Source organism: Stegodyphus dumicola, chromosome 1, assembly GCF_044657685.1.
Source record: "Stegodyphus dumicola isolate Sdum_Otavi_A_Nest chromosome 1, ASM4465768v1".
Lineage (NCBI taxonomy): Eukaryota > Metazoa > Arthropoda > Arachnida > Araneae > Eresidae > Stegodyphus > Stegodyphus dumicola.
Genome location: NC_140768.1, coordinates 127,803,356 through 127,830,335, shown reverse-complemented (window position 1 = coordinate 127,830,335; position 26,980 = coordinate 127,803,356). Strand labels below are relative to the sequence as shown.

The 26,980-nt window shown below is 34.3% G+C and overlaps 2 protein-coding genes across 2 annotated transcripts in view; one reads left to right on the top strand and one right to left on the bottom strand.

Moving 5' to 3' along the window:
* The window catches only part of LOC118204807 (uncharacterized), a 130,834-nt gene that overhangs the window by 98,501 nt on the left and 5,353 nt on the right, over positions 1-26,980 (top strand). Inside the window, exons 3-4 of the mRNA XM_085820364.1 lie at positions 5,500-5,616; positions 17,648-17,833. Coding sequence (XP_085676490.1) covers positions 5,500-5,616; positions 17,648-17,833 — 303 coding nt within the window. The remainder of the gene's footprint in view (positions 1-5,499; positions 5,617-17,647; positions 17,834-26,980) is intronic.
* LOC118204816 (M-phase inducer phosphatase-like) overlaps positions 8,617-26,980 on the bottom strand; it is an 82,922-nt gene continuing 64,558 nt past the window's right edge. The window contains exon 9 of the mRNA XM_085820351.1: positions 8,617-8,860. Coding sequence (XP_085676477.1) covers positions 8,857-8,860 — 4 coding nt within the window. The 3' untranslated portion in view covers positions 8,617-8,856. The remainder of the gene's footprint in view (positions 8,861-26,980) is intronic.

The following is a 26,980-nucleotide window of genomic DNA, read 5'->3' as shown; positions in this document are numbered from 1 at the left end:
TGTCGTTCAATGATGTTTTCTTGGTGGTAAAGGGTACCTGGAGCTCTGCATATGAAAGTCCGGCGAGAATCAGACTGCAAGCTAAACCTGGACTCGTCGGAAAACATCACACAAGCCCACTGTTGTGGTGTCCACAATGCATGCTTTCTACGCCAGGCTAACCGCAGGCGACAGTGAGTTACAGTAAGTAGAACGCATCTGACAGGTCTACGAGCATATAGATCAATCTGCCCTAAGTGTCTGTACACGGTCTGCCTTGAAATTGTCGTACCAGTGGCTGAAGAGAGCTGACGAGACAGGTCTGAGGTTGTGCTCCGCCTGTTTCTTTTGGCAGTAACTGCCAAATACCGGTCCTCATTCGGCGTTGTAACTCTGGGGCGACCTGTGCTGTAACGTCTACTCACATTACCATCATGTTGGAATCGTTGCCAAAGCCTGGAGATGACACTCTGGGCAATTCCAAGTTCGTCTGATACTTCCAGTTGGGTACGCTCACATTCCAGACGGCCGATAATTCTACCAAGTAAAAAATCATCCAAATGCGTCCTTTGTGTCATAACTATTCGATTATTGCACTGAAATGCTTATAAAGCGCCTGCGAACAGTTTTACTTCTTTGCCTGTATTCCTTATATATCACTTTCTTACACTCTCGTCATTGTGACGTACCATCGGTGTCATCTGATTACTTCCTGAAATTTCCATATTATTCTTGAAGATGTGTGTAGTGATTTTACAGGTGATATATTTATTTTAGAGTTCGATTTCGGCGTGATTCCAAATTATCCTTAATTTATGGACATGAATGTAGTAATATATATATATATATATATATATATATATATATATATATATATATATATATATCAAGCAAAGTAGTAATTATAATTTTTAAAAAAACCAATTTTGGTCTAGAAAACATCTTGCGCAATATGCTGCAAAATAAGTAAAATATAAAAATTGTAGTAAGCTCGCCTAAAAGTTACCAAGAGCTGCTGCTCCTAAAGGTTCAACACGTTTTAAAAAAATTAATACATATGAAAATCAAACCATTAGACATGTAAAACATTAAAAAACAGAAACAGATAAAAAGTAAGCGGAAAATGGTAAATATATGAAATGAATTATGTTCAAATACGTTCAAATAAATGAAATTTCCCTTGAAAAGCCAGTTTGGAAGTCGAATTGGGCTAATTTACCATTTTCCGCTTACTTTTTACCTATTTCTGTTTTTTAATGTTTTACATGTCTTATGGTTTGATTTTCATATGTATTAATTTTTTTAAAACGTGTTGAACCTTTTGGAGCAGCAGCTCTTGGTAACTTTTAGGCGAGCTTACTGCAATATATATATATATATATATATATATTACTATATAAACGCTACCACCACTTAGAATTGTGGTGGATCGTTCGAGGTCTTTTCACTACGTGCTCAATAATAGGGTCATAATCTGTAAGCGATTTAATAGCTTCATAGGGAGAATTTCTCATATCTTCAAAGAAGTTGTGTGCAGAAATTAGGATTTGGTCGTGAATTGGGTTGACATCCAGGTCTTTGTGAATTTGAGAATTTCGCACGAACCAGGGTGCGTTCACTATGCTACGTAAGATTTTGTTTTGAAGAACATTTAATTTTTGTCTGTCTATTTTTCGGGCAGTAGCCCAGGCTGGAACTGCATAGAGGATTATTGGGCGAATAAGTGAGATGTAGATATTTTTCTTGGTACGGAAGTTTAACTTAGAGTTTCTTCCAGTTAATGAGTAGAGAGCAACGAAAGCAGCGTTAGCCTTATTTGTAACATATTGAATATGATCTTTGAAATTTAGGGTTTTGTCAATATAGACACCTAAGTATTTATAGGAGTTGGCAACAGGAATATCTTGGTTATTGAGTCGGATATTTATATTCACTGGGATATTTTTCCTGTATCTGCGGAAGAGAACTACGCAGCATTTATCAGTATTTAGTTTGATTTTCCAGTCTTGACAAAATTTCTTAATAATGTTGACTTGGAGCTGAAGATTCTCTAAAGCATTATTTGGACTTCGTGAACTGGTGAGGATGACTGTGTCGTCGGCATATTTGAGTATATTAGAATGAAAAGGTAGAGGCATATCATTTATGAATATTGTAAAAAGCTTCGATCCTAAAACACTGCCTTGAGCTACTCCACTGTAAATCACTTTTTTTGAAGATATTACTTCACCACAGCGCACTTGAAGAGTACGATGTTTAAAATAAGAATGCATAAGCTTAATAAAGCTGTTTGGTAAAAGGAAGTTAGAAAGCTTATGAAGTAAGCCAGCATGCCACACTCGATCGGAAGCTTTTTCGAAATCGAGAAAGCATGCCGCTACTCCGTTTTTTTTTTTTTTTTTTTTTTTTTTTTTTTTTTTTTTTTTTTTGTAAATTCTTGTGCAATAAATTCAACTAAATTTAATATTTGATGTGTGGTACTGTGGCCTTTGCAGAATCCAAATTGATGCTTGTCTAATTCAGAAGTCAAACAACAAAAATCAGCGTTATATTCACAAAATTTTCACAGGACTATTTTCGATGGTTTTACCGAACCATCATCTTCAGCTGCAAAACCGCAAATGAACAAGATAAGAAATAATGATTAGATAAGATAAGAAAGCCTGGACAAGAATAAGCAAGTGGCGCCATCTGTTGGCGAAACCAGAACTAAAACATAATTTCTCTAAAAGCCGAAGGCAAATTTGGATTGGAATTAGGATCGTTAACTAGAACAGAAAGATTTTTATGAATGTGAAATGCCTCTAGAAAATCCAGTTCTCCAATGGAAGATGTTTTTTGAATAATTTTGGCAGCAGAAAAATTGAAAGTGTGATTTTCGGACCAACAATGTTGAGCAACAGAAGACTTCTGTGTTCCTTTTTTTCCAACATATGCCTCATGTTCTTTGACGCGAAATTTTAAGGCTCTCTTAGTTTGACCAATGTAAATTAAACCACACTGGCAAGGAATCCTATAAATACCCCAGGAATTCATATCCGGAATGGGGTCCTTGAGTATAGAAGTTGGAATTTTATTGATGGGAGAATAAACAACCCGAAAGTTAAATTTCTGCAAAATATGTGCAACTTTATAGCTAATTGATGGAAAGAAGGCAATGACAACAGAATTTTTATAATCTCCTAAAATAAGACTGTGGCTTTTAGTGTGTTGAGATGACAATTTTTTAACTGCTTGATTAATAATGTTGGGTGAAAAGCCCCTGTCAATAGCTATTGCTTTTAAATAATTTAGTTCTTCATCAAGGGCTAGTTTGGAGGAGCAAACTTGAAGAGCACGGAAAACATAGGAATAAAATGAAGCTAACTTTTGTTTAGTCGGATGACATGATTTAAAGTGTGGTGGAAGGCAAACCTATGAAGGTTTACGGTAAACTGTAGTACTGAAGTTGGATGTGTTACGTGTGACCAGAATGTCGAGAAACGGAAGAGAATTGCAAGTCTCAAGTTCAAAAGTGAACTGAATAGCAGGATCAATAGAATTCATTGTTGAAAGAACTCTATTTAAATCATCTTTATTACCTTCAAACAGGGTAAAAGTATCGTCTACGTAGCGGAACCATGCCGGGAAGTTTAAAGTTTCAAACAATTTTGATTCATAATAATGCATGTAGATCAGCCAAGATGGGACTGAGGGGGCTTCCCATGGCTAATCCCTCAGTTTGCTTGTAATATTTATTTTGGAAAACAAAATGTGTTTGTTTCAAACAGAGTTGAGTGAGAGAAATTAGCTCATCAATTTCGATGCAAGAGAAATGAAATTCGCGAAGTCTGGTTTCTAGACATCTTAATGCACCCTCCACTGGGACATTGGTGAATAATGATTTTACATCAAAAGAAACCATGAGTAAATTACTAGGAGAAATGTTTTTAACCTTTTTTACAAACTCTATTGAATTTTTTATGGTGTAAATGTTATTGTCTAATAGAGTGGAAAATCTAGAAACTAAATATTTAGCTAATGGATACGAGGCAGTACCTATATTTGATACAATAGGGCGGAAAGGAATACCACTTTTATGAATTTTGGGAAGAGCATATAATCTGGCACAATTCGCAACAGATGGGATAAGCGAATGTTTTAAGTTGCTTGAAATGATTTGCGAAGATTTGATCGCAGTTTTTATTTTGGATAAGTCCGAAGGTGAAGGATCTTTAGGGATCGGATTATATGGTCCTTCGTTTAAGAGTTTAGTGACACCATCGATGTAAGTATTCTTATCCATGACGACTATCTGGCCACCTTTGTCGGCCTTTGAAATGATAATATCCGGGTTAGAATGAATTTCGCGCATTGTAGCTCTTTCTCTCGCAGTTAGATTTGGTTTCAAAGGTTTATTATTGAATTTCACATTATGAGCGATAAGATGCCTAATCATTTCTTTCTGTGAATCTGAAACTTTACTGAACTTGAAAGCTTTTTCGATAGGAGCCAAAATCTTTGGAATCGAGGGTTTACAGGTTTGTGAGAAGTTAAAATTATATTTTAGAATTCTCTCTTGTTCTTCTGAAAGACTAACATTAGAAATATTAACTACTGGCTTGATGTTTACAATGGGAAGATTTTTTGAGTATCCAGTTCTCAAATGGAAGATGTCCTCTTCTTCTCCTGCGGAGTGTATCTCATTATCTGTATTAACAATATGAATACGAATAAATCCAACTCCTTGTACTTTATGCAATCATTACCCGTAGTGCAGCATAGATTCCATAAACAATTAACTGCTACAGGGTTTGTTCACTACTACAGGCTACTACAGGGTTTGTTCATTACCCGTAGTGCAGAATAGATTCCATAAACAATTTACTGCAGTCTTCATGACATTTGCAGACAAACTTCGATGAAATACATAATTGAGTACAATTCCCACCCACGAAAAGTATTCCATATAAAACGTAAATGTGTACAATCATTAGGTTATTTTCATGCTGGAGACATGAAAAATTAGCAATGTCCTCGCGGAGACTCGAACCTGGACCTCCCGAATACGCGTTGAGTATGTTACCATTGCACCACGAAGGCATGCAGAAAAAGGGGAGAGAATGCCCTATATACGCCTCTTTTCAAGGGGCAACTGAGGATTAGGAGACCCAATTGCCAAATGTTGGTGTTGAAGAATCATCATCCACCACCTTTTAGTTCAGACGCCGCTGCAGAATCATTAGGTTATTTTAATTGAAATGGGCTGAAAAATGTGCAATGTCCTGCCCGGGACTCGAACCTGGACCTCTCGAATACGCGCTGAGCGTGCTACCGTTACAACCCGAAAGCATGCAGAAAGGAGGGAGAACTGCATTAAGTTGCCTTTAAGCCTTGTGGCTGCCTTTTACATAAGCAGCTTAAATTTAAGCGTGGTATAATTTGGTTCCTATCGTTATTTAATCATCACCAGAAGTACTTTATCTTTAGTTCCTTTTTTAATTTTATTCACCCAAATAACTTTTATTTCTTTTGTTCCAGTTGTCTGCGTATCCAAGTTGAAGAGCTGCATGTACAGCACTAAAGAAAACTCTACGGAGCGTGTGAGAGATCTCCACGACAACTTCTACATGCGAGGCACAAGCAAGAATTCAACAGGTAAACTATAAATATTCGGAGAAATACGACATTGATTAACCATGCATCTTCTTTCTGAAAGTCAAATTTAATTCCTCTTCAACAACCAATGAAATCAAGTTTATAGTTTCTAGTAAACGAAACAGTTAACGATTAAATTTCGAAATTGAGTCAAAAACTGCTCATGTGAGGTTTATTTATACTGCTTCGGCTTTTTCTTTACTGGTAACTCTTTTTTTGTTTTTCGGTCTGCGGTTGTCATAGTAGAATAAAAATGCAGCTAGAAGAGATCGTAAAATGATAAAATATACCTCTCGGGAGTGGCATAATTTGAATTTTAACTATTCGAAAAACAATGACACTTAAAAACAACTTACGAAAGTGCGCTTTGTTGCATAATAGCGCTAAAACACGCACAAGATTTTTGGCAGGATGCCAATAAGGGCTTCACTAGGTCTGTGTTTAGGTAAAACAATGAAGTCTATACAACGGTTTTTTTTAACTAATGCGTGCCACCTAACCAAAAATTGAAAAACTTTAGTACAACCAACTACATTTTACAATGATTATTTTTCAGTTTCTGAATAGAAATATTAATTTTTTTTTCTGCCATTTGCACAGCCTATGGGCTATTTGTATTAAATATGCACACAAGAAAAATCGTAGATTAAAAACTGGTTATCATTTTAACTATCAAGATTTAAGTTATAATACTTTAATTCTAAAATTGGCTGTGGTTTAAGAGAGATCAACTTGTTTGTCTGGTCTTATTTAGTTTTAACCATAAACTAGGATCAACTTTTAGTTTTATTCTATATTTATTTTTAAAATTTAACATGGAAAAAATCATTATTCACACAAATAGGTTAAGCGAAAAGCAATAAAAATTTAATAGCTTTATTTGAAATGCCTTTAAATTCACTTTTTCGGTACAGTCAAAAGTCAACAAACAAGTGATTTTTTATATTATTTATTAAATTATTTTTTAAATCTTCAGTTAGAGTTCGATCGCAGAAACTTTCTATCAATTTTCTTTTTCTTCACGAGATTTTTGAATTTAGTAGTTAAAAATACTTTGTTTCTTTGCGTACCACCTATTTTTCTCTTGCGTACCACCAGTGTTACACGTACCACCGGTTGAGAATCGCTGGTCTGTATAACATTCTCTGTTCGTCAGCGAACAGTCATTAGTAAATGTTGCGGCCATCGTAAGATACCAAAATAACCTAACTAGTTTTTAATTTTACTTAGTTCAGTTTATTATTCTAATAAATACTGCGATATTGTATTTTGAGAATGTGAATTAGTAGTTATGAGGTAGGAGTTGTTTAAAATATTATTATTTCTATCAATTTGTATCCAAAATTTGTATTCAACTTGGATTCTGTTAAAAGAAACTTAACATTTATATTAGCTAAGATATTTAACTTTAGTCGCATACGTTTAGTTATTCACGTTTTTATTATGTAAATAAATACGCAGCATACTATATCTTTAATTTTTTTACAAACACAATGGAAGGTCGATTTTCCGTCAGTCTTCGATAATCATTGTGATAAATATTAGAATTACTTCCGTTACAATCAGATATAGGTAGTTAATAGCAAAAATGCACTTTTAGTATAAGAATACATTGCATAATGCATACAAAAATAGAAGTTCGAATTGGCTTCATACCTTATGATATACAGGGTGTACAGTAAATGTTGCGACAAACTTCTAGGGCAGGTAGGGCAGTTCATAAGAATTAAGAATTGCATAGGAACCTATATCCTATGCAATTCTTATATATATAATATAAATATATATGAATATATCTATATTATATATATAAGAATTGCATAGGAAATGTCAGGGGTAAGTGGTAGCAGAGGTGGAAGATGGGAAAAGAAACAAGAGTGATTAATTTGAAACATTTATTGGACATGAGTACAAATGGTGTACGACAGCTTGAATGATACAACAGATACATCATCAGACACCAAACATGCCTGACGCCTACGCACCATTTGAATGCCGCGTATTAGTTGATCTTTCTGGAGCAGGTTCTTCTCGATTTGCTTGACGATGTTCCGCCAAATGTGAGGCGCAACATGTGATTCCAACATGATGGGACCCCTACTCATTTTGGATTGGATGTTCGTAGCCATTTGAACAGATCATTTCCGCATCGATGGATTGGGCTAATTCCCTGGCCCCCCAAGCTCACTGGATTTATTGAGCCTTGATTTCTTTTTGTGGGAAACTATCAAAAGTGTCGTGTATCACGATCCTGTTGTGTCTGAAATGAATCTCGTGGCAAGACTCGCCTGCGCTGCTGCTACAATCAAAGAAACGCCCGGTGTGTTTGAACATGTCCGGCAATCAATGGTCCGTCGGTGTCAGGCATGTTTGGCGTCTGATGGTGCAAGCTTCGATCATCTGTTGTAACATTCAAGCTGTCGTACACCATTCGTATTCATGTCCAATAAATGTTTCAAATTAATTAATCTTGTTTCTTTTCCCATCTTCTACCTCTGCTACCACTTACCCTTGACATGGGTTTCAATGCAATTGACCTGGGCATGGGTTCCAATGCAATTCGTAATCCTTATGATATGCCCTACTTTCCCTAGAAGTTTATCGCAACATTTACGGTACATCCTGTATAGTAAAAATAAAATAGTTAAAATTAATCCAAAATAATCTCTAGCAGTTAAATGTCAAATATCTTTAATTGTGTAGATGAAGTTTCGTGTAATAATAAATGAAAATTTACCAACTGCCCTAAGAATTTATTCATTAAAAAAAGAATCTGAGCGAGTTCAGACTTTAACGATTGCCCGAAAGGTCTCTTTTGAAGTTTAATATGGCTTATCAATAAGAGACGGGTCAGGTGGAACAGCGAAACATTTTATAGGATTAGATGAATATGCATTTAGACTAACATGGGAAAGTTATATATTAATCTTTTGTATAAATGAAAGTGAAAAAATATGTAATAAAAGTCTATAAAAAATATTTAATGCTTTTGATTTGATACAACATGAATGAAATGCATTTTTACACATTTAAATCAATTATAATAAAAAGTTTAAAAAAATAATAATATTCTTAAGAATTCCTTTGTTGCTTTTAAATAATTAAATTTATTAATTAATAGCAGACAAATTAAATATGAAAGAATATATTCTTTTTTCGAAGAGCAACAGACTCGAATGAAAAGAAGAAACTTTTTGGGAGTAGACAACTGTACTTCTTCAAGAAAGGATCCAAGATCTTTTATCTGAAATATAAAAGCAAATCACATTTTATTGAACAACATGACCCGACTTTCATTTTTTCTTAAATTGTAATTAATTATTTGTATTCCTTGTTTAACGTGAATTCATTCTGTTTATAGGACTGACTCCAGTGATTAATGGTAAAAGAAACTGACGTTTAAAATAATGACGGATAATGAAATTTCTCCTATACTGTTTCACTTTCTTCATATAAATTGTATAAACTGAAAAAACATTGAAGTTATACACCTTGTACGTTAGGTTTGGCTCTCATGGTTTGTCAGTGTTTAGTTGTTCGCTGACTGCTTGTTTAATATGCTCACGAACCTCATTTAATATCGAATCATGAGAAGAATCATGATATGGAATCATTATATAATTGATTCAATAATTAATTTGATTAATATCGAATGATGAGAAGAATCATGATATGGAATCATTACATAATTAATTCAATAATTAATTCAATTAATATCGAATCATGACCAGAATCATGATATTAATATCGAATAATTACATTAATGTCATTAATCATGATATTGAATCATGACATTAATATAGAAGCATGACATGATATTGAATCATGACATGAATATCAAATCACGACAAAATTAATTCGATTAATATAGAATCATGACTAGAAATGTCACGAAGATTTATCCGTAATAATGCAAAGCTCTGGGAAAAAGTTATTCAAACAAGAAATTTGCCTGAAAAGAAATAACCTGATTTACTATGTAGCATAAATTAGAAAATATACCAGAACGATAATAAGAAATAAATATCCTTGAATAGTCAAGATTGTTGAACTGTTATCTACGTTTCTGTTGTCGTTCCTGAATATCTTCTTGTTTTTATCTACTAGGACAAGATGTACGAGTAGATATAACTGCATATACCAATTTTCAGAATAAGATAAAGATAATTTCAGATCTGGGAGAATTCCGCATTATTTAACAATGCTATAATACTAATAAGCTTTCAGTTTCTTTTCCGCGGCTTATGACAGATGTGAAAATAGTTTCTTTAATCGTTATTACTGAAACCTCCACTGATAAGAACTTTTTTCCACTGGTTAACGAACTATTTTCTCTGCACGAGTGGAGGAATCATTATAAATGCTGTCATGAACATCTGCTATTTTCAGTCAAATTGCGAGCAGTTGTTTTTACGATGTGGTAAAGTAACAGCCTTCGTTTGATAAAGAATGATAAGAAATTCGTAATGATAAAGTCTAAATTAAAATAAATATTCATTTTTGCGTCTACCCTAAAAAAGATTATAAAGTAACTGAAAAACAAAAAATGAAGTATTCATATACAGAAAGGCACCACTTACCGCTGTTCCGATTAAAGCTTATTTGATAAAACATAGCTCCTCAAATTTAGATACTTCCTTATGCCATATTTATACTCATTATAATTTTTTTAATCATCACCAACATTGGCATGATTAATAAAAGATGTTAATATTACCTTATGTTCTTAGGCTTCAGAACAATTATTTGTCCAAATTGTGCCTTATGTCTGATGTATTTTTGTTTTCTTCTCGACTAATTAATTTGAATTACTTTTCGGTTATTCTCATTCGGAGTTAAAAGGTATTTATTTACACTGCAGAGCACAACACGATTTCTGTAAAATCCCGTATGATGTGGAACAAATAATATTTCTCAAAACGAGGTTAGATTCTAAAAATTAAGTTTGTTTTGCGTGTGTAACGTTAAATATTTTTTTAATAACGTAAAATAACATATAAACTATTTTAGGTTTATTACGTAAAATAACGTTTATAAATACTAGAAATGTGTTTAGTAAAAGTACCAATAATTGCTAACAATCCATTCCATTTTTGTTTTTTACCATTTCTAAACACATTAAATGAGACAATTTACTTTTTGGAAATTCTTCCTCCCTGCTTACAGCTTGTTGTCTTTTCTGTCTTGCATTTGCTCAACAGAGCTTTAAAAAGTTTTGAAAATCTCCTTTGTATTTTTCGCTTCTTTCTGTGTGTATACTTGGAAAAACAAATCATTTTGCGAATAGAAAACGTAGAAAAATTAGAAATAAAAGGTTAAAAATTTTAGAGTTTTTAGGATTAGAAATTTGAAATTTTAAAAAGAGGAAACAAAACAATGTATAAGAAACAGAAAGCAAAGCAAAGTTTAGTGTCTGTATTTAGAAATAAAAATTCTAGTGATTCAGGTGAGACTTGCTGCATAATATTTTGGGCAAAATTTTGAACTTCATTTTTGCATTTCTCATTTTTTACTTACAGAAACTAACTTTTAAAGCAAAATTTCAGTCTGGTAGCTTTGTTCCTGACTGATGCTGGAGCGAAACCGTTTCAGGAAAGCCAAGTTGTTAGGAATTCCCTGTTTCTAACGTTTAAATCAAAATTTTAGTCTGGTAGCTTTGTTCCTAAATGATGCTGGAGCGAAACTTTTTGTAGGAATGCCATGTTTTGGGACTTCCCTGTTTCTAACTTTAAAATCAGAATTTCAGTCTGGTAACTTTATTCCTAAATGATGCTGGAGCGAAACCTTTTGTAGGAATGCCATGTTTTGGGACTTCCCTGTTTCTAACTTTAAAATCAGAATTTCAGTCTGGTAACTTTGTTCTTAAATGATGATGGCGAAACCTTTTGTAGGAATGCCATGTTTTGGGACTTCCCTGTTTCTAACTTTAAAATCAGAATTTCAGTCTGGTAACTTTGTTCCTAAATGATGATGGCGAAACCTTTTGTAGGAATGCCATGTTTTGGGACTTCCCTGTTTCTAACTTTAAAATCAGAATTTCAATCTGGTAACTTTGTTCCCGAATGACGCTGGAAGGAAACCGTTTGTAGGAATGCCATGTTTTTAGGACGTCCCTGTTTCTTTACTCGCTTTGAACGAAATCGCACTGGATAAAGACCATGTTGTACAGGAATCACCTGTGTTTGCTGATTTAAATCTCAGTACCCGAAGAGAAGACACGCTAAACATTTTACTAATAAGGTAAAAAAATTTGTCATCTTGGAATCCTGTAGCTAAGTAGATGACTTAGAAATGAATTATGAATGAAATCGCTGAATACTCATGAACTAATGCCGATTTTCGTGGTTATACAAGATGTACGATGTAAATGCTGACTCAAACCTAGCTTACATCAAAAGCCAAAATTTCCGCCAAGAATGATACACTTTGCAAGACAGGAATACCTAGGACTTAAGTAAGAACTAAATAAGCTACAGCTTGATAGTGCGAAATTTTAAGGCGCTAGTAATTTATTTTTTTAAAGAAATTAATGAGAATAAAAAGTACTTTACCTACAAAAATTTACTTACCTGCGTATTTTATTTAGTGGATGCCTAAATTACACTTACGTGTAATTATAACTTGGTATTTGCAAGTTTAGTACAGGTTTTCTTTGACCTGGGGAAACGATTCCTTGAATGGGAGATTAATTTTTGATAAGCGCATCGCGAATTGAAAAGATTATTGAATGGGAAAGACATCTAATTCACGTAACCTCCTCACAGTCCTAGCATTGCTTAGCAGGTATAAGCCTTGCGCTGACATATAACCGCCCAAAATCATTCAACATGAAGCCTACTTTAAAATAAAGTGCTCAATATTCCATTTAATTTGATCAATAATACTCCACTGAATAAAGAATTATGAATATACAGATATTTATATTTAATGTATTATTGAAAAAAAAATCATTTAAAAAATATTTGCATCATTAAAGATGATCGTTGTATTGTATAGCTTACTATTGCAGCTTCAAAAAGTTAAAAAACATGTCTAAAAAACCGCAGTATTGTTTTCCGTTTTAAAGCCATTTTACTCTGACCAATTACGATCAGACTATTAGTTTATTCCGTATTCCCCTAGGAATTCAAGATACAGAACATAAAATCATATATTTAAAACAAAGAGTTAAAAATAAAAATCGGAGCTGTATACAGAGACCTGGTGTAGGAAGGAGCCCAGATTTAGATGATCACACAAATCAATTCTTCGTAGTTAACGTTTATTGTATTAATAAATAGCAAAGAATGGTGTGCCTATATTCTCACGCTGGCTAGCAAATACATTCTCAATTTTTTTTTAAATATAAAAAGAACATTATGAAGCTTTTACTTTTATATATTATATGCGATTTCTAGAAGTTTTGCCAATTAAAGGGGAAATAAATACGTAATTTAACGATATTACAATCTGAAATTAAGTTATCATTGTTTGCAACAGATGGCAGCACCTAACTATTGATCTAAAAAAATTTAATGGATAATGGAGTAAAATTGGGCAATGCGAAGACAATAATTTTAATTCTTGAAAGTTTCGTTATTATTTCATTACTGAGCTTTTATAATAAGACAACTAATATTTTTAAAATATCTCATAATGGTGTTCTTTCTATAAACGATTTTTGCATCCTGGTTTGCCACTTGAAGGAAATATTTACCTGGAAGCCTTGTACACACCGATTCAATAAAATAAATGCACTACAAGTATATTTTGAATAAGTCTTCATGTACCTTTAATTTATAATGAAATATCATATATCATCATCGTGTTCTCCTATAACATTTCGTTTTGTAATTTTGAACAGCTCATTTTAAATATAAGATTTTACGGTTTGTATCTTTAATTTCGGGGCGACTAATTCTTAATTCAAGAGGCCTACCTCTTTTGTCATACACTGCTCGACATTGAAAATGCAACACCAAGAAGGAGTGGTCAGAAATTTATGCAAATTTTCGAGTAGACGCACGTCACTGAGTTATGCGAATGATGTGAAATGCGCAGCTCTCCGACGCACGTGAAGTAAGATATAAGGGAAAGAACGTGCAGAATGGGCAATATTCGTGTCGTTATTTCTGCCAGACGAATTATCAAAGAAAGTTGGTTTTTGTCCCGGAGGATACGTGTAATAGGAGAGAATGCCAGGCCGCCGTCAACGAAGGCACTTCCAACAGATAGACGATTTTACGAGGGGTATAGTGATCGGACTGAAAAGGGGGGTTTGGTCCGTACGTCAAATCGCAGCTGATACCCACATGGATGCGAGCACGGTGCATCGGCTATGGTGGAACAAGGAAATGTGGCAAGAAGGATGGGTGCAGGTGCAGCCAGAATGACGTCAGCACGCGTAGATCGACGCATCCGCCGACAGGCTGTGGTGGTCCCACAAGTCACTTGTACCGTGATTCTGCAGCATGTGCAAGATACCCTGGATGTTCCCGTGTCGACCAGAACCATTTCCCGTCGATTGGTTGAACGTAGCCTGCACTCACGGCGTCCGTTAAGCAGACTGCCATTGACCCCACAGCATAGACGCCAACGTTTAGAATGATGCCGGACAGGAACGATGTGGATGACAGAATGTCGAAACGCCGTGTTCTCAGATGATTCGCGCTTCTGTTTATCCAGTGACAGTCGCCGCATACGTGTGTGACGTCGACGTGGAGACAGTTCTAATCCGGCAGTAACTGTGGAACGCCCCACCTCGCGACAACGTGGCATAATGGTTTGGGACGCTGTTGCCTACGATTCCAGGTCACCTCTAGTTCGTATTCAGGGCACTATGACGACCCAACGATACTTGGATAATGTACTGCGGCCGGTGGCAATCCCCTACCTTCAGGGTCTGCCTAATGCAATTTTCAGCAGGATAACGCCCGACCACACAGTGCTCACATCTGCCAACATGCTCTGCGAGGTATACAGATGCTTCCCTGGCCACCGTACTCTCCTGACCTGTCACCAATCGAACATGTGTGGGATGGGATTGGACCCGTTTGCAGACCCTGCCCCTGCCTCGTTCAGAAGACGAACTGTGGCAAATGGTTGAAAGAGAATGGAGAGCCATACCTCAGGACATCATCCGCTTTCTTGTTGACTCTATGCCTAGACGTGTTTCTTCGTGCATCGCTGTCCGCGGTGGTCCTACATCCTACTGAGCTGTTCTCGCTCTATATTCTGACAGTCATTTTGAAATAAAGATCACTTATTGCTGCTTGCTGTCTCTGTCTTTTTTCCAAATGTCATCACTTTCTGACCACTCTTTCTTGGTGTTGCAGTTTCAATGTCGAGCAGTGTATTTACACGATGTTTTTGAATACTTCTGTGACCATATATTACTCCATTAGTCAGCGCTGAAGCCAAGAAATATGCAATTGAAACTGGCTTATGTATATTCAATCATTCAATGCCCCAGCGCTGGACTGCTTGGGTGATCTAATTCACAGTCTTGTTGGGAGCAAGAGTACATAACTAAGACATCTGATTGCAAAGAAGAATAAAAGGAATCACAATCAACGTTACTCAATTTAACAAACGAATCAGTTAATGAAAACCAGTATTGCAAAAATACGTATTTGGGCTATTCGACAAATTTTTCTTTCCATTAACTCTCACTTGTTAAGTGTGGAACACCTTCCACTTCATATCAGTAGTACTGAGTCTCAAGTTCATCTGCCCCAAGGCTCGACTGGTATTCCTAAGCAATAACTAGATGTTAAACTAAAAAGAATTCGAACAAAAAAAGATTTTTATCGGAAGCACTTCATAAAGGTGTCGGCGCTTTTATGCAAGTCAAGTACTATTCCTGACACAGAAACTTTTAATGGAATGCCATGGCATGTAAATGCGAGCACTATTATCAGAGCCGGATTTAGACTTGATAAGGCCCTAAGCTGTTCGAGATATGGGGCCCTTTAAAAGTCTGTTATACTATATTTTATTTTAATTTTTTTTGGGGGGGGGTGGCTAAACTATAGCTTATGTAGCTTACACGTAAATCCTGCACTGACTATTATACATATTAGTGAGCATCTTCACGATAAAGCATCGTTGTGCAAGAAAGGTTTCGGTTTGCTAAACTGATTAGCATGACACTGGACGGTGGACCCAGACCCAGGCGAAAAGTCTGATTGGCAAAGCCCAGCAGTGTCCCAGTATAAAATTGCTTGCACAGTTATGGCTTAACAAGAATCCGGCTAAAACTTAATTATGGTTTAACCGCGCCGGCCGAGACATTGAGGACAAACACGCCTGCGCCATTCGGACAGATTTATTCATGAAATAGGGTTGATGGCCATGAATCACGTAGCAGGGATTTTTTTTTTCTTTCTGTTTTTCCTCTGTTTATTTTCACTGCGTTCAATGACCACAGATTTAAGAAGGCAAAAAATTTAAGAAGGTAATGTGTTGATCAACATCCACAGATTTAAGAAGGTAATGTGTTGATCAACATTTGCAACCAAATACGCAATCATCAAGTACGCAATATCCACAAATTAGGTTCCCGTTAGAAAAAGAGATGATGATTGATTATCGCCGATTGATTGTCGATTTTCTATGACAACATACATAATACAGGGTGTTTATAAAGTCCCGGACCCATTTTGATGTTTAATAACTCATAAAATGATAAAGATAGATTAAAATTAATAACATAAATGGTTAGATAGACTGAAAACGTTTCACGACCCTTGTCAATGAACTTCCACGTGTGTCCCCTTTGAACAACTTTCTTATGTTTTTGACTTGACTTCCTTTCCTTTTATGAACCACCATAAAATCTGTGCTCTTGTGGTGTATGCATTCTCCTTAATATCCACCCGAATAAAACATCACATACAAAAGCACTAGAACAAACACATCAAAAGTAAACATAACATTGCAATAGTGGCCAAAAACAAAGCAGAGAAAAATGCAATTAATAAGCAGACGATATTTATAAAAGTACAGATATTTAGACTGGAAAATGAAATTATCTGAAATTAATCACACGCGCAGACGACATTTACAAAAGTAAAGATATTCAAACCTGAAAAGGAAAATATATGTTATTCCATCAATAAATGCCATAAGTTTGTTTATATCTTCATTATTTTATGAGTTATTAAACATCAAAATGGGTCCCGGACTTTATAAACACCCTGTATATTATAGTACTTACGCAACTATATTCTTCAAACGGTAAATGTGTAATAAAAAATTGTTCCAAAAATAACCTTTCGGTCAACTTGAATTATTTTAACACAGCTCTTGATTTTTTTTGGTTCCTTTACGATTTGTGTTATCTGTAATAATTCGTTAATGAATTATTACACTTTCCCGTGAGTTATAGCCTGATATAACTGATACCCCATCCAGCTAGCAGTTGGAAGATCTCAGGTTCGAATCCCGGGGAGGGTATAGCTCATTTTTCATGTTTCCTAGTTCCAGAAATTCTAATGTCTGTAGAGGGATGTTCAAACTAAAATGTGATGGACAATAATTTGTCCTCACCTGGATTTCCTCGACTGAGTCTCGTTTTCTCCCCAGTCGCCCTTTAATTGGAGCGAAATGAATAAGGAGAATTCACATTTTCCTCGTGCGTCCTGTTGTAGTATAGTAAGTAGTAGGTACTATCTCGTCCGGCTTCCAGTCAGACGATCCGTAGGTCGAATCCTGGCAATAATATAGCTGATTTTTCTCACTGCTCCCCCCTCCCTCATAACCAAATAGCTCTACTTATATACCGTATCTGCCATCTGCCCTTTCAAATATATTGCGTTTCCTTGAAATATGAAATAAGTAATGCCCAGTTCTTGGAATTGTATTCCTGCTTAAGTATATATTTACATATGACTATGAAAAATTCAGATACTAATTTTAATATCTTCCCCTATGACTGAAGCATTTCTGAGTCACAATGCATATCTTTTAGTGAGATAACAAGTAATCCGTTAAAATTATACAGTTCACACTATTGAAAAATGATATGTACTATTTGCTTTTTATTTCACAGATCAGGATGATGATTTCAACGACAGTCTTCCAAGTTTCAGCATCTGGATTTTAACGGTTTCCAGTCTCTCCCTAGCGGCTATGTTCGCTATCACAGGAGGAGCTCTCTCCGTCATCAATGCTATTCGGAATTCTACCGAAGTAGTGTTCGGATTTGTTGGAATTCTCATATGGAACGGACTTGGAGGTAAGCCCCCAACAGTTAATTTAGTTTTCTGGAAATTTTTTTCTGAAATACTCTATATTTACAACCAAATCAATCTACAGGATAGTCCTAAAACAATTTCCGTGATATATGAACCCCTAGCGGCATATCTGCTCAACCAATCGAAATGAAATTACAGTATGGGTATTTGAATGTATGCACTAGAGATTGTGATGATTTGTTGTTACATATGACTATATTGAAAAGATCAATCCAAACATATAAAAGAGCTCAAGTACCACACAAGAACAATGATAAATAATAAATAAGGACAAACATTTACAAAGTAAGAATCAGAATAAATGAACATGAGAACGGAAGTAAAAAGTTACAAATTTAAGCAACAAGGAAAGGAGTATAAGATATGTAGTCTTTACAAGAACTTCATGAAAGCTCTGGCATTCCAATATAGTTTACTTTTCTCACCACGTTTTCGGAGACTCGTTTTCTACTTCTGGGCATATAAAAAGATGCTCTGCATTGATGATGACCGAATTGCAAATTTGGCATATAGTAGGTGAAAGGATGCCAATTTTATTAAGATGATGTGCCATGCAATCCTGATCCTGTTTCCAGTCTGAAGTTTGCCATAGCCTCTTTACGGGGTTTTTGACAAAACTTTTCCCATGTGTCTTGAATGTTAGCCCAGAATTTGCCTGTTGATTTTGCTGCCTCGTCAGATTTAAGAATGTCCATTAGTTTTCAAAAATATGCTTTTTAAGTGATTTCGGAGGAAGTGGTTTGCTGTCGCAAGTGTTCCTCTCTTGGCTAGTGAGTCTGCCTCTTCGTTACCGTCGATACCTACATGTGAAGGGAACCATTGAAAAACGATTGTTTTGCTGTATTTATAAAGAAAGTTCAAGGTTTGTTTTATTTCTGAGGTAATCTGGGTATCTGTGTCATGATTTATTACTACAGCCTAGATGGCTGCTTTGGAATCGACTAGAATCGAACTACTTTAGAGAAACAATCGATCTTTATCTTGAGATTTTCCAGAGGCAGTGAGATTGCAAGGATCTATGCAGATTGTGATGATTTAAAACAATAGAGTTTTCACATTTACAATAAAATAATTTCGAAGGGCAGTACTCACCTTTTTTCCTGCGCAAATTGATCAGCGAATTGATGAACCATAAATGGCATCAGAACGATAAACGTATGACGCAAACTGACGGTGTAAAAGATTTGAAGAAGAGCATTATAACGGGCCTATGATAACACAAGACAGGAAAGGGGGAAAAAACCCCACTTTTATTGGAATTACAAGTTTTCAACGTGCTTCAATTCGCAGGCGATAACGGATTGTATGTAGGAGATTGTTGAATATATTCATCACAGGAGGAATCTGTATGCCTTCTTTTATGGCATCTTTCAGTTCTGACAAATCTCGTGGATTTGATATGTATACAAGACAGGATTTCGGATAAGCACAGAAACAGAAATCCATTGGAGTATGGTCGGGGTTCCAGGTGGCCAGAAAACTGCAAAGTTGCGGGAGATAACGCTATTTTGAAACGTTGTTGGAACTGGAAACGCTGTTGCAACTGGAATTTTTTTTTTCTCTTCTGAGGTATCATCGGACCTTTACAATGCAGTTCTTTGCAAATGTTTTACGCTGGCAATGTGTACCGTTCCAACTCCATTTATGATTTTTCAGTGAGCTTATCAGTTGTCGCGAGAGAAAGAGTATGTTCATTCAAAAATTTCGAATTTTTTTTACAATAACCGTGTCTGGGAGAGTTGAATTGTTTTAAATCAGCACCATGTTGAGCTCATACCTTCAAATAACAATATCTGAAATTTCATTTCTATTGGTTGAGCGGAGAAGCCGCTAAGGTTGTATATTGCGGAAGTCATTTTATGATCATCTTGTATATTTAAGCATGGAATTCGATGAAAGAATCTGTTCGAGTGAAGATGAGTTCGAATTTTCGTAGACGAAGAGCGAAATTACGTCTGCGCATAGACTACTTGATGATGTAGAGATGGACATCCGCTCCGGAACTGATTCAAAGAACCGATTCCTTTAACTGAACTCTCCGGCGAAAACGGAACGGCAGTTCTTCACCGAAGTTCACCGAAAGCTGTTGGGCCAAAAATTTGATTTCTCTTAACGTAAACACAAGCATTCTTTCCTTTATTAGGTATAGGAAACGTCTCTGACCTATTTTTTGGTTCCCAGACAAAAGCCCACTGGACGAAAGCGCACACGACAAAAGCCCACAAAAAAAAGCCCACTATGATAATTGCCCACGCGACAAATACCCACAGCAATGAAAGCGCACATTGATGAAAGCCCACACTGATAAAAGCCCACGTTGATAAAAGCTCACATAGATATAAGCCCACGCTGATAAAAGCCCACACTCATAAAAGCGCACATAATCAAAAGGGACTTATGCTTTTTTATTACTAAATCGTGTATTTATAATTTTAATTTTAATAAATGGAGTATTCAGATCTGAATTTTAATGTCTCAAATATATCTGTTTGTATATTTTATCACTACTTTATTTGTTTAATTTATTAGGTTGAAAGCAAACTTTCCACTTTCTGATTAAGTGATTAGCTGTAACGTTTCGATGATAAATCTGAAATTGCATTGTATTATTTATTTACTTATTTAACTTTGGTATGTGTATGTGAAAATGAAAAATATCATTGTGGAGTTTCTCATATGCTATTTAAGGTAATATGGCTGAGATTAAATATAATTATGTTTCATTATTAATAAATTAATAATATTAAATATAATTATGTTTCATTATTAAAACTATTAACTTTTTAATTAAAAACACTTTATTTTATTAAAAACACTTAATTTTAACTTTAATTTTATTTTATTTCTTTTTCGTTTTTCCTTTAGTTCCTTTTTAGTTTAAGAATATTAAAACAGTTAAGCACAATGAAAACTTGGCTAAGAGATATTTTATTCCTTACTTTAGACTGAGCTTATCAAAGTTTAAACATATTTCTCACTGAAAGCTGTCCTGAATGTAATAGTTATAATTTGGCGATTTTGTAGATATATTTTCTTTTAGATTTCTTAATAAATTAAAACTGTCAGCTGACACCCTGTCAGAAAATGAATTCCAAAATGTAACCTTTTAATCTTTCAACTACAGCAATTTGGAATAGTGTTTTTAATTTTCATTTCATTTATTTATTTATTTGGAGGGGAGGATGGAACAACTGTTAGAAGTCAACATATCTACAAATTTAAGTACAATCACCTCCAACTATAGTAACAGAATAAGTGCGAACGGCAGCGGACAAACGAGACTATTTCGGCATGAAAAGAGGACGGACGAAATGGCACTAAGCCAAGGGAAGACATGCCTTCGTGGAGGACGTTTTAAAGGATACTCGCTCGTATACATGTTACGCAAGGGGGAAACCACGAAAGTGCCCTTGCAGTCCGCCTTTCCATCGGAATTTGAACCCCGGATCGTTTTTTCCGCTTGGCCGCTGGTGAGCTTTGTGCCTACATGAAAAGCTTAAGAATTGGATGACTGACGCTTTCTTTAATGTACAGCTTTTATTCCATTTTTTATTAATTTTTATTCATTTAACTAATTATTTATTTTTTCCGATATTTGAACTTTTTCTCACATTTATTTTCAAAGGAACAATGTCTAGAAAGTTTTGCGAATCAAAAATAAATGATTAAGTCTTAGATGAGATACGTTGTACCAATCAAAAAAGTGTTTTCACGTTTAGAATGTAATTTATGTAAGTTATTATGCATACTGCTTATCTCAACAAATGCTCAAAATTTTTTTCTCTTTTGAATCAATAGAAATTTTTTTATGAAACTAACCCCAGTAAAACGTAGAATTTTATTTAATTTTATGCTTGGATGTTAGCTTCAAGAATGGAGCTAACAAACAAGTTATAAGGTCTAATCGTTCACGGGAGCATGTAAATTGTCAATGACCTTCTGTAAGATTGCTAGTCACTTCTCACTAGTCAACAGAGTCCGCCGAGCGGTAAAGCCGCGGAACACTGGTAGTTCAGTCCGAGTTTTGAATCCCGTGGACGGGCTGGCTGCATGGGCGTTTTCGTAGTTTTCCCCATGTGTAATTTGTATGCGAGCCAGTTTCTCTTAGAAAGTTTTCCACGAAGACAACGGTTGGTGTAACAGTTAGCACACTCGGTGCGTATTTGAGAGGTTCAAGTTAGAGTCCGGGCGAGCGCATTGCTCATTTTTCAAGTCTCCAGCATGACGCTTGAACTAAAAAAAGGTGGTGGATGGTGATTCTTCTCCACCAAGATTTGACGACTAGGTCCCCTAATACCCAGTCGTCTCTAAAAGGGGGAGTATATAAGGTATTTTCTCCCTCCTTCCAGAATGCCTTCGTGGTGTAACGGCTAGTACAATCGGATCGTATTCGAGAGATCCAGGCTCTAGTCTCGAAGAGGGCATTGCTTATTTTTCCTATCTCCCGCATAAAAAAAAAAAAAAAAAATTCTAATGATTCTACAGTAAGAACTAAAGATCTGTAAAGTATAAAAGTCTATATTTAATTCAACTTGGCTCAGTCTAGACCAGTGATTCTCAACAGTTTTTCCCTCATGTGCCCTTTTCACCATTGCTAAACGATCATTCAACCTCTCCTTCCTAAAACTTGAAAAGTACATATGCGTTTGTTTAAATATGGATTATTTTTAATGTAAATTAAACAAGTATAAAACGTATTGTTAAATACCAAAATTTTAAACAAAAGTGCTTTTTATATTCATAAACTAAATCTAAATACGTAAAGAAAAGTTTGACTAAATTACTCTCTGAAACTGTGAAATTCCCCTTAGGGCTATCCCTCCTGATTGACGACCCATAGTCTAGACAGAATTAGTTTTTAATAGTGAGTGAATGTACAGATAATTTAATTTGTCCCACTTCTCTTATACTAACTTTTGTTATATAAAACTTCGGATTACGCACATGTTTTTTTAAAATAAAAGTTAAGACACAAATTTAAAAAAAATTATGTTTAAAATTTGATGTTGAATTCAAAAGCGTTTATTTGGTACCCAGACCCAATAATCCTAAGAGATCAAATTTGAAGTATACCTTACTTGTTCTTACTAACTTCTGCTTAATGAATTATTCTTAGGAAAGAACCTTAAAAACTGGTGAAACATTTCATGCTAGAAAACAAGATATTAGAAACTTTTGAACTCATTCAATAAGGGAAAAAATTATTATTTAAAACGTAGCTCCATAATTAAGCATTTTTTCTACTCGATCGCCAATACACGAGGTTTATAAGAAATATCTCCTACAAGTTATGTGGCCTCTATTTCTGTGTTGTCAGAATATGAAATTCGTATAGGGCAAAATAATGTATTTCGAGGTGAAGAAAATGACCTTAATTTGATAGTTTTTCTAAATAATAAATTTTTACATGTTATGTGTTTCTTTTTCTTAATCTAGGCAAAATAATATTCAACATGTAATAACAGCATAAAACCCACAAAGGAAGTGTTCCAGTGAAATTCAGTTTCTATATACTGTTTAAATTTGCTTCATTGAAAGTCTGTATATAAGAAATTACGGTAAATTAAAATGAACTGTTTTTTAAGCGTTTACAGTTAATCGAGTAACATAATATTTTTTATTGAAATAAAAATTATTTTTAATGTGCAAGATTACTTTTCTTACAACGCTGGACTCATGTTTTCTAAATCCTGTTGTTCTTGAGTTCGGAAACCTTCGTTATTAAAATTATTCGAATAGTTTAACTTTTATATGGTTTCATATTTTTCATTTTAACTTTCATATGGTTGCGTTTTCAACCATATGAAAGTTAAAATGAAAAATATTATACGTAAATTTTAATTTATGTAATAATTTAATTATTTTAGAAATAGTTCAGCAGTTCTACTTTTAAACAATGGCTTTTCTTCTATATAACAAACATGTTTAATTAGTTCATCGAAAAGTTGTAGAAACATTATCGAATCAGGAATTAGCATATTTTACCACTCTGCAGTTTTACTGAAAAACAGTGAATTATCCCTTTAAAAATTGTTAAGATTCCTTTCGTTTTCCAGTTAATTTTTAAAATAATTGAAATTCTAACTAAATCCTTAGATAAAAAGTTATTCAAGAACTAGACTAAATAAATGCAAGAAAAGGGCTAACTTCAGGTTATAAGCGGAATTTCAGATATTGTTATTTTCTAGTAACTAACAAAAAAACATTTAAAATCCTCTTTAATTTATTCTTGATCAACCTTTAATTTCTCTCCCGCCACCCCGTCCCTTCTTAGGCCGTTCTTTGGCACCCCAGATTCGATCATGGAGGTAGGAAAGGGAGGAGGGGCCAACCCGCGCTAAAAGTGAAGCACTGCTTTGAAGCTTGGGTCACCAGATGGGGTGTTCTTTGTTTACATTCAGAAGCTCTCTTGACAAGATTCTGATAGTATTTCGACACACGACATTTCCATAGAAATCAAAAAAGGGACACTTTCGCATGAAAGAAACATTCATAGTGTGATGGATAATAGCAATTTGTATAGTTTAAAATATACATTTTAAGAAAAATGTTATGTTTAAAGAATGAAAAATACCTTACGGTACGTTTAAAATTGTATACGTCTTTCGATACCCTTTATAGAGTATTCGCTACTTTTATTTTATTTCCCAAACGTCAAAATGTTTTAAATAAAACAAATTTTTTCACATCCATATATTATTGTAACATGTATACCTTTTAAAATTTTTTAAAGGAGAGGCTTTACTGATGCTCATTTTAAACCCATCGTTTTAATTTTATATATCTGAAAAATAATTACTTTGGGCTTACACGTTTTATAAATATAAAATTATGTATGTTAAAATATTTGTAATTAGGCACATAGGTCAGATTAAGTTTTTATTAAATAGAGTAACGCATTCAAGGGCTATCTGCCTAAAGAGAGAGATGCCATCGTGGAGGAATTTTGAAGAAAAACTGACCTTTGAGTGGGTATTAAAAATAATACTTATAATTTTCATTCAAATTATATTCACATATATTTTTTATGCAAAACTTTCGGGTGTATGCTAAATTAGTGTAAATTACTTTACACGAAAAATATAGTGAATGCACAGAAATTAAAGATTTGCACATGCCGGAAATGAAAAGTAGGAAATATGGGTATTTATGCATGTGCTTGCAAAAAGCATGTATCTGCCTTTGACAAAATACTTAAATATTCATTAAATTATTTATAAATGTATTTGAAATGAAGAATTTATTCACTTATAAACAACTGTGAAAGTGCTGTGAAGAAATCTAATTATTAAATCTATCTAATTTATAATGACTTTAGATGTTATCTAAATATATAATAACCTTAATATTGAATTGTAAACATAAATTGAAATCCTGTTGACAAATACGTTATAAAACTATTTAAGCAAGAATTGTTCATATTGGAAAGCAATCTGTTAAAAGGTATTGTAAAGCAAATGCTATGAGATGCGCACTTAAGAACGTAATAAAGAGTTTTGGAATATGTATTGTTGAAATGAAGGGTAAAAAAAAATCTGATAAATATAATTAAAAGAATTATTCCCCTTATATTTTATAATAACTCAGTTACAAGTTTTAAATAATACTTAAAAAAAAAATTATTTTATTCCCTTTCAGAAATGTTTAGAGAAAGTCAAGTACTATTTAATACCTATTTAATTTCTAATTTAAACTGAACCGAATAGAGCATTAATTATAAATTGACTTACATTTTTGGATTTAAAAGATGCCTCAGAAGCCAAAAAATCATGTCATATTTAAGAAAGTAGTTTAGAAAGAAGCTCTATAAATAGAAAAGAAATAATGCATAATTTTAATATTATACAATAGGGCCCACCAGCGACCGAGCGGTAAAGTCGCTGAACACTGGTAGTTCGGTCCAAAGTTCGAATCCCACGAACGGGCTGGCTGCATGGGCGTTTTCGTGGTTTTCCCCATGTGTAACGTGTATACGAGCCAGTTTCCCCTAGAAAGTCTTCCACGAAGGCAACCATCCTCTTAGGCAGATAGCCCTCGAGGCTTTGTCATAATCACACACACACATAATAATACAATAAACTTTTATCTTAATTTTTGTACCTTAACCGAATAAAATCGAATTACCTTAATTTTTTTTTCTAATGTAATTAACGAAAACTTGTGAAAATATTTCATTCCTGTGAAAAGTATAGCATTTAATTCCGTTCAGAATGAAATGTTGTTTAAAAATATGTTGTTTTCACATACTTAGGACTCTGAAGTGTTGTAGAAAAAGAAAATATATACATTTATATGTATATTTACGACGTAATTGCAAAATATTTACATCCGAACGCGTCAAATCCCATAGAACTCAATGGTAAATGACCCAATGTTTTGGTCACCACGTAGGGATCGCCGGTGCTTCAAAGCAGGGTACGGGAGAAACTTGTTTAGGGCGACTCCATCTTACTTCAGGCTCTCTTCTCTTTAACAGCTTTTTCACACAGCTGGGGGCAAAAGAAAAGGAACGCAATGGTTTCCCGCCTGAATAGCCAGCGGTCAGTTAGAAAACTGCATGACAAAAGCCCACAAGACGAATGCTCACTCAAAAACAGCACACATTTTCAGGAAATCCAAAATAGCTATGACTTCCTGAAAAATTTTAAGAGTAATAATTATTATGATTAAAAATGAAATTTCAAGTGGGAATGAAATTAATTTATGTAAAATCCAAGTTGTCAAAATTTAACTAGATTATTTGAAACCGCGCTTTTAAGTCACCATTAAAACAGTGTTTGTGATAGCGCACACAAATGTTTTCTCAATCATAATAGAATACGGTACTTTTATTTTTTTCTTTGATATGAAAGTTCGGCTTTAATTCTCCATATAAAATTCATTATATGCAAAATTTTCTGCAGTGTTAAATTATTCATAAATTATTCTCTGTATATGATGAAAATTTACATACATTTTATACTCCTTATAATTTTGTAGAATTAAAAGAAGCAGTGTAACCAGTATTCCCTTTCACCTCCCTTTGTCGGACTTAAAACGAGGACACTTCCATTTGTCGCTTATATAAATTTAAAAAATATATAATTACACCTACATGTATAGGTTTTTAATTATATTATTTTGATTGA